The sequence below is a fragment of the Capra hircus genome, chromosome 20 (assembly GCF_001704415.2).
Source record: "Capra hircus breed San Clemente chromosome 20, ASM170441v1, whole genome shotgun sequence".
Taxonomy (NCBI): domain Eukaryota; kingdom Metazoa; phylum Chordata; class Mammalia; order Artiodactyla; family Bovidae; genus Capra; species Capra hircus.
This window is the reverse complement of record NC_030827.1, coordinates 25,617,562-25,626,138: the sequence shown is the minus strand read 5'-3', so window position 1 is coordinate 25,626,138 and position 8,577 is coordinate 25,617,562. Positions and strand designations below refer to the sequence as shown.

Sequence of the window (8,577 nt, the reverse complement as noted above, 5' to 3'; positions counted from 1 at the left end):
AAAGATTAAGAAGGATGTGGAGCCCCCAGAGCCGTCTGAAGTGAGCAAAAGCCAGCGCCCCCACCCCACCCCTCCCGGACCGCCCGCGCCCCTCCTCTCTCGTCCTCGGGACGGTAATTATAAAGCGAAAAGCAGCGGCGAGGTCACCCGTTTTTACCAGCCTGCTGCACCGAATGCGCGCAGTGCAGGTGCGGCGGCCGCGGGGCTTTGTGATTCATGCCCACTTTCAAAGGGGGGCTTGGGCCCGTCTGAGAGGCACCCAAACAACTGTCTTCTAATATTAGCACGGCTGTATTTCGGGATCTATTATAGTCTGTCCAGACAGATCCCATTGTAATGGGATCTTTTATTAAAAGATTAGCACTATCTCCTGCAGTTGGTGGAAAAAAATCTGTTATCACTGAGTTATTTGCAGTTGTGGAGAGGGTGGGAGGCGGGTGGTGGAAGTTGTGGGGTGGGAGGGCGAGAGGAGGCGTTGGGAGGGGGGTCAGTCTGGCGGGGAGGGGGGAGGTCGGCGGGTGGGGGGCGAAGAGGGGCGGATTTGAAATCCGTAGAACAAAATCCCGAGGACCTGCGAATGTCCAAGAATTTTGTCTGCATGCTTCACTGTCTGTTGTTCTTCGGGCTCCAGAAGTGAAAAGAATAGAAATTTAAAAGGCAGCTTTGAAATAAACAATATAGCATTTTCCGTGAAGTAATCGTTTTATATAAAAGGAAATATCGCCTCCTCTGTTTCATTCAGCGGTGCCAAAAATGTTATAAATGAGAGACCCGCCAACTTTCAGCGAAGAATGCCAGGCACTGTGCTTAATAAACTGAGGCTACAGAAGTTCATTATCGATGTTGCCATCTTTTTTATTCCGCGAACCGAGAGAGAGACTGAGGAGACTGGGAGTGAGAGAGACAGACACAGGACAGAAACTGGGGAGTCTCCGAGCCGCGGAAGGGGGGTAGACCGCCTACGTCGGCGCCCCCGCTCCGGGCTCCGACTCCTCCAGAAGCTGGGAAGTGAAAGGGGAGAAAAGAAAAGGAGAGGGCGAGACTGTGACGGTGGGGGGAGGCCCGGCCCGAGGTGTTAAACATTTTTGTTTGCTTCTAACTCGTCGAGACGGAGGGCCGCGTCTCCGCCAGGTTCTGCCCGGGGTGGAAGGTGCCGGGGCCCGGGGTTCCCAGCCACAACCCTGGGCTCGGGGGTGGCCGCGGCGCTCGGCACGCGCAGACCCAGACAGACAACGTCGCGGGGTCCCGCCTCCAGGCTGCGGGGGCCTAACACGGCAGCGACCGGACCTCGGGCGGGGTATTAAGGCAGCTCGGGGCTCTCCGGGCGTTTGCGAAGTCTTCCTGGAGCGAAGGAGCAGCGTTGCGATCAACTCCCGCCCTGCCGCCCGGCTCCGCTCCGCCCTGCCCGCCGCCGCCTCCAGCGCCCACACCGCGCCAGACACACACACACTCACACACACACACACACACACACACACCACCCCGGGCGCGCCGGCGCTGCCAGCGAGCGGCGGCGTGCAGGACTTGAAGTGGGTGTTCTTCCCCACTCCCCACCCCCGAAGCGTCCCCCCCACCCCACCCCCACCCCCCCCCCCCGCTCCCGGGTCTCCTGCCCCCTCCCTCTCGCTCCTACGCAAATAAGAACTCGGCGATTCCCCTCCTGCCGCTTTGATTTCGGGCACCTCCACCAGATAATTGGGAAGGGTTTCAGAAGGTGGGAAATGTCACCTGATTCACACTGAACTTTTAAAAGCTCCCCACCCCCAAGGAACCGCGCACACCCTCGCTCGCGGCCGCCCTCCCACTGCCCCACACACTGGGAGACCGCCCACCGCAAACCGTGGAGACCCCCGTCTAGATTTAAAGCGCGGCTGCGCCTGGCTTCTGACGTCCATTGAATCGCGAGGGCGGCCGGCGGCAAGCGCTGGGCTACGCCGGGATATCTGCGCCCTCCGCTGCTCGCCTCTGCGACGCGCACCGCTTGCCAGAGCCACCCGCCGCCGCGCCCGCTCCCCGCGCCACCGCGCCCGCTCCCCGCGCCGCCGCGCTCCTCGCCCCGCGCCTAGCCCCAGGATGGCCCGTCCTAGGCACCAGCCCGGCGGGCTTTGCCTCCTGCTGCTGCTTCTCTGCCAGTTCATGGAGGACCGCAGCGCCCAGGGTAAGCGAGGCGGGATGCGCAGGGAGGCTCGGAGGAGGGCAGGGGTTTGTAGTTTTCGGGCGTCTCCACCGGGTCTGTTCTGAGCAACTCTGCTTTCGGAAGATGTTGGACCAACTTAGCGAATCCGGGATGGAGAGGAGTGGGAGAACTGAAGGCAGTGACACTTTAGAACTGGGAACCGAGTTCGGAGCGCAGTTATCCTTTAAAAGGAAAGGGAGTGAGGTAGAGTCTCTCTCAGTAGTTAGGGTTAGATGCTCCAAGTTCTGGATGTAATGAGTGTAGATGTTATCTCCCCTGTTTGGCTCTGAAGAAGGGGATAAGCATCGGTAGCCTGAAGATTGCAATCGACCCATTTGCAATCTAATCTCTCTCCCTCGTGCATCTTTTGGATACTTTAAAAAACGACTGAGTGGGGAGGGGGGAATACTGAAATTTCCTCGGTGACTGCGGGACGTGGTTTCAGAAACTTTGCCCAAACTTGGAAATGAGGGTGCCGAAAATTTTAGAGGGAAGTAGCTTTCTGCCTAGTGGATGCTTCGTCTAACCCCCTCCCCCCAACCCCGCAAAAAAAAAAAAAAAAAAAAAAATTACCCCGGACTGTTTTGAAAAGTTTACAATTTTTTTCCCTTTTGTCTCATTACTGATTGCTAACTTTCTGTAGAACAGTGAGGAACCCACAATTGATTTAAATTCTGAGATGCAATAAGAGCAAATTTCTAAAGTTTTTTTTTAATTAGATTTATCTCCATTAGTCTTTGGGCAGAATTTTTAAAAATAATAATAGCAGCTTGCGGTCCAATTACTGTTAAAGTTATATGGATGATTCATGAGACGTCTTCCTGACCAAAATCTGAACATTAAAAAGGAAGAAGGGGGGGATTACTTGCAAAGATATCTCGGTAGGTATGATATAGGGGTGTGTGTGTGTGTGTGCGCGCGCGTGTACGTATGTATATGTATATATAACCATGAAACGATAGTAAGTCCCTCTCCCACCTTGTTTCCCCCCGCCCCCGACCCCGGTACTTCTCTTGAGGCAGACTTGTAACTTTCCTGACTTTAGCGTTACTTTCTGCGCGTTGTATACGGCCCCTTAGGCACGGCCCCTAGCCGCCTGCGATGCACTACTGCTCTGAGCTGTCCACCTTTCGGAGCGAGGCGCTGCCTGACTGCCCGGGACGTGGGCGCCGGGGAAAGCAGCCCTCGGAGATTTCGAAAGATCGCGGTGGCCGCGGGCGTCCTTTGGGTCTGGAGGATTGCAAAACGGCCCGTCGGGCGGGCTGCGCCTCGAGGCCGCGAGGGGCAGCGCCGGGCAGGGCCCGGTTGCTTTTTTGCTTTCATTTTTCATAAGTGCCTTTTGCGTGATCTGTTGCTGTATGTGTGTGTGTGTGTGTGAGTGTGTCTGTCTGTCTGTCTGGGTCTCTCTCTCTCTTTTTCTTTTCTTTCTAAGTTCTCCTACTTTCTTAACCCCTGTCACAAATAATACTCGTACCGCCTACATGAAACCGACATGTAAAAACATCCGTCGCATCCTGTTTTTGTCAGGTTCTTTAATCTGCTCTTCGAGTCGCTGCAGGTTATGAAATGGGACGAATAAAAGTAAACAGTCTAGTAAAAGTCAATGCAAGCTGCACGTGTTGTGTCTGGGTCACTGGTAACTGACATTGATATGGCTGGAGCGCTCGGGCTTCTAGCTCTCGCCCTCCCTCCCCATCGCCCACCTCCCATCTCTTCAATCTGGTCCCCCCCTCCTCACCCACCCCTCGCCTTTCTCCACCCCTTCACTCCCTCTGATTTATTTTCTGCTTTTTCTCTGCCGTCTCTCCTCCACGCTCACTCCCTCCCCATCCCCGCCGGGTCTCCTTCCCTTGCCGGCTCACTGCCTCCCTCCCCCTACCCAGCCGGCGCCGCCGGCTCACTTGCCTACCTCCCCACCCCTGTCTCCCCGCAGCTGGAAATTGCTGGCTCCGCCAAGCAAAGAACGGCCGCTGTCAGGTCCTGTACAAGACAGAACTGAGCAAGGAGGAGTGCTGCAGCACTGGCCGCCTGAGCACCTCGTGGACCGAGGAGGACGTAAATGACAACACGCTCTTCAAGTGGATGATTTTCAATGGGGGCGCCCCCAACTGCATCCCGTGTAAAGGTAGGGCTCTTCCTCCCCAGCCTGCAGGCCCTCAGTAGAGGGCGTCTTACCCTCAGCTTCCCCCGTGCCCAGCCGGGGTTTGGGACTGGGAGAGCTTTGTTTGTGGGTTCCCCTGTTAGGAACCCTGGTAAGCCGATGGGGCTGAATCGCCTGTCACACACTACAGGCAAAACAAGGGTCGCCAGAGGTTGTCGGACTTCTTAGCCAAATATGGCGGTGAAGCCAGCCAACCCTTGCTCATTGAGGGAGATTTGGGTACAGGATGCAGCCCACTGTCCCCCACCCTTCCCTCTTCTCAACTTCCGGGCAACAGCCTAGCCCCTTGGGCTCAGACTCCTAGCTGCAGAATTGCGCAAGGCACCCACAGCCCTCCTGGCTAACCTGCGTGGTGCCTGACCCTGGTTTTAATCCCTGCCTCTTTCCAACTCCTAGAAACGTGTGAGAACGTGGACTGTGGCCCCGGGAAAAAATGCCGAATGAACAAGAAGAACAAACCCCGCTGCGTCTGTGCCCCAGATTGTTCTAACATCACCTGGAAAGGCCCGGTGTGTGGGCTGGACGGAAAAACCTACCGCAACGAATGTGCACTCCTCAAGGCCAGATGTAAAGAGCAGCCAGAGCTGCAAGTCCAGTACCAGGGCAAATGTAAAAGTAGGTCCTGCCCGACCCCTCCTCCAGCCTTCTGCTTGAGGTAGACCCGCTGCAAGACCCCTGGGATGGGCAGTAATAGCCTAACAATAATAATATCAAATAAAGGAACCCTTTCTAACTTTATATTCTAAAGATTCCTTAAGACACTAAAGGTTCAACCTAGAGTTTTAGTTTTCTTTTAAAAACTGAGAGCTACCCAAGTGCATTCCTAAAGCTGAATGCTTCTGTTTCATGATTTTCCTTGAAAAACTGCCCAATGGCTCAGTCCGGAAGAAGGTACCTATTAACGTGTTTAATATTAATGTATTTAATATTAATGTATTTCCCTCTTTGTTTCAGAGACCTGTCGGGATGTTTTCTGTCCAGGCAGCTCTACATGCGTGGTGGACCAGACTAATAATGCCTACTGTGTGACTTGTAACAGAATTTGCCCAGAGCCCACCTCCTCTGAACAGTATCTCTGTGGGAATGATGGAGTGACCTACCCCAGTGCCTGTCACCTGAGAAAAGCTACCTGCCTACTGGGCAGATCTATTGGATTGGCCTATGAGGGAAAGTGTATCAGTAGGTATTCTGGATTGAGGAAGGAAAAAGAGAAAAAGGCTATAACTGTGATAAAACTGTGAGCTTAACGAATAAATAAACCCCAAACTTCCCGAAACTAGCTTCATCAAAGTCGGTAAACTGTCATGACCACCTTAAGGAAACCATTGTCTTCTGGATGCATTGACATACATATTGAAATGCCAGCAAGACACAGGAAACAATTTTCCTTCTTAGAAACCTAAGAACTCACTCAATTTTACACATTTTTTTAAGTGCTAGACGTGCTGGAAGTGAAAAATAATTACTTAACAGTTCCTAAAATCTGTTATCAGATTCTGATAACTGATAGAATTCTTTCTTTTTTTTTAAAGATCCCACTTGTGGGAAGTAATCAAATACATATTTAACTGAAGGATACCATGACATCCTGTTTTAAGAAAATACTACAGTATTTTCATGCACTAAGCTCGTGTATAGGAAACTGGGAGTTTTGAGTATGTGTGTGTGTGTGTCAGTTTTATAGAGCGTTTTTGCACAGTATTTCCATGAGCCCGAGTAGTGAGTAATAAAATATGTTTTATATGTTTACATTTATTGATTTATTGATAGGAGACTAGAGAAAGGGGACAAGGCGAGGGGAATGGATTTACTTATCACAGGTGTATTATATCCTAGAAGCAAAGTCCTGTGAAGATATCCAGTGCACTGGTGGAAAAAAGTGTTTATGGGACTTCAAGGTTGGCAGAGGCCGGTGTTCCCTCTGCGGTGAGCTGTGCCCTGAGAGTAAGTCTGAGGAGCCTGTCTGTGCCAGTGACAATGCCACTTATGCCAGCGAGTGTGCCATGAAGGAAGCGGCCTGCTCCTCAGGCGTGCTGCTGGAAGTAAAGCACTCCGGATCTTGCAACTGTAAGTGTGACTTCTAACCTTGCTGCCGTTTAAGGATTTCCCAGGCAAGTCCTAGGGAGACTTAGAATGGAGATTCAGAAAGCACGAAAACGTCCCCCAGATAAGCCCACTTCTGTTTAAGTTAGGTAGCTGCTAAAGTGCACCAGCAATTCAGCAATCCACAAAAAAAAAAAATCACCTGAAATGTTTCCGGGCCTTTAGGACTTGTCTGATGTTCATCAACAAGATCACCTCTAAAATAGCCCATTCCAGTCATCTGCCGCAATTTCTTTTGTTTTAGTAGTGTGCTTTGCTGTTTGCTTTTATTAACACTTGAATCTGAACTAACTACTTCAAAGGTTGTTGTTTTTTTTTCTTTTTCAAAGACAGCTTTCTGTTATCACACGTAGGCTGCTGCTTTGTGCAGTTGCCCCTGCTAACTAAATTAAGGACCCAAAGCAGTTATGCCTAGAACACAAGAGCGCTTTTTATCTAATTTCAGGAATCTGCCCGTAAAACCTGAGCCATTGATTCTTCAGAACTTTCTGCAGTTTTTGACTTCATAGATAATGTTTTTTTTCTAAAAAAAAAAAAAAGTTTCTTAAAAACTTGTTACATAACAGCAGATGCCAAAAACAAAACAGCATCTTACTGCAAGTCACATAAAAATGCAGCGCTGTAATATGGCTGTTACAGAGGGCTTTGAAAACATACACTGAGCTGCTTCTGCGCTGTTGTTGTCCGTATTTAAACAGCAGCTCCCCTGTATTCCCCCATCTAGCCATTTCGGAAGACACCGAGGACGAGGAGGAAGATGAAGACCAGGACTACAGCTTTCCTATATCTTCCATTCTAGAGTGGTAAACCCTCCACCAATGTTCAATGTTGACATAGCCTTTAGGCAAAAAAAAAAAAAAAAAAAGGAAAGAAAAAAAGTAAAAGAAAAAAATACATTGTCCATACTGTAAATAAGTGTATGCCTATTTATTTGGGGGGAAAACTATACATAAAGGACCTTTGTCCTAAAGCTCTCTCCCAGGCCACCTTGTTACTCATTGGACCCGGAGAGGCAGTCATTGTGAGGTCTACTGGATGAGGCCCATAGTTGAGACTTGTAGACATTTATTTATACTGTGTCATGTTTTATAATTTATACATAAAATGTCTGGTTGACTGTACACCTTGTTTTTGAAGAAATTTATTCGTGAAAGGAAGAGCAGTTGTTATTTATTGTGAGGTCTCTTGCTTGTAAAGTAAAAGCTTTTTTTTTTCCTTGTAAACCATTTAAGTCCATTCCTTCCTATTCACTCACTCATCTGTCTCCCTTCATTTAACTGTCATTAGACTCTTTTCCACTTTAACCAACTTGCATGTCAGTTTCTGTCCTGTTTATTTATTGGATTCTCTGCTGCCTGTTCTGTACATACCTGATCCCTCGGGTTTTGTTTACAAGGAATCTTGACTGACCAAAAGGCATTATAACTCTGACTCAGATAGCAGGTACAGAGGATACATCTTTGAGGAAACTCCTATTTCTGTTCTCTTGTTGTGGTGAAGACATCAATGAGGCAGGTGGTGATAGCAATGTTGGGTTTCTAATCATGTACTTCTAAGATGTTACAGATCCAAAGAATTGAGTGATATGGGTGTCAGGAGCCTGAAAGAAGGGGAATGCTGTACATTCGACCTTATGTTAGGTGTTTCCTTTAAAAGCTAGTCTGCTGTACCTTTTCAACTAGTTCTTTTCACCCAATGTGTCATGAAAAGTATATCAAAGCTTTATCAGTTCAGGTTTCTTGCTTTTCATAATACTTTTTTCTGATGCAATTTTATATTTTCAAACATGGCAAGTTAAATATAAATTCATTTAAATATATAGTTTTATACTTTTCTACCATGTAAATGTGCAATGTATATAAAAGTTATAATGTGTATTTGTAAATAAATGATGAGTGAAAAAATAAAAAAATTTTAAAAAGCCACTGGTCTCAATGGCTGATGATGTAAAAGAAGTTGTTAGGACTTTTGAGTAAAAATGTATATGATACATTCATTGAGAAATACAGTTATCACTGAAATTAAGTGACCAGGGTAGTAAGAACTCCAAGGTAAATTACAGATCACCTCAAAAGGAAAAAGGAATCTGAGGTCCAACCATGCCTTTGTAGTAGTGATGGCATATTTCCACTCAGCA

The 8,577-nt window shown here is 48.7% G+C and overlaps 1 protein-coding gene across 2 annotated transcripts; it reads left to right on the top strand.

The window, feature by feature from the left end:
• On the top strand, nt 1,632-8,365 carry FST (follistatin). 2 transcript variants are annotated; one of them, XM_005694718.3, is made up of 6 exons: nt 1,632-2,158; nt 4,110-4,301; nt 4,734-4,952; nt 5,292-5,516; nt 6,177-6,404; nt 7,165-8,365. In XM_005694718.3, exons 1-6 carry the CDS (start codon nt 2,074-2,076, stop codon nt 7,245-7,247), a joined length of 1,032 nt encoding a protein of 343 aa, XP_005694775.3. In that variant the 5' UTR covers nt 1,632-2,073; the 3' UTR covers nt 7,248-8,365.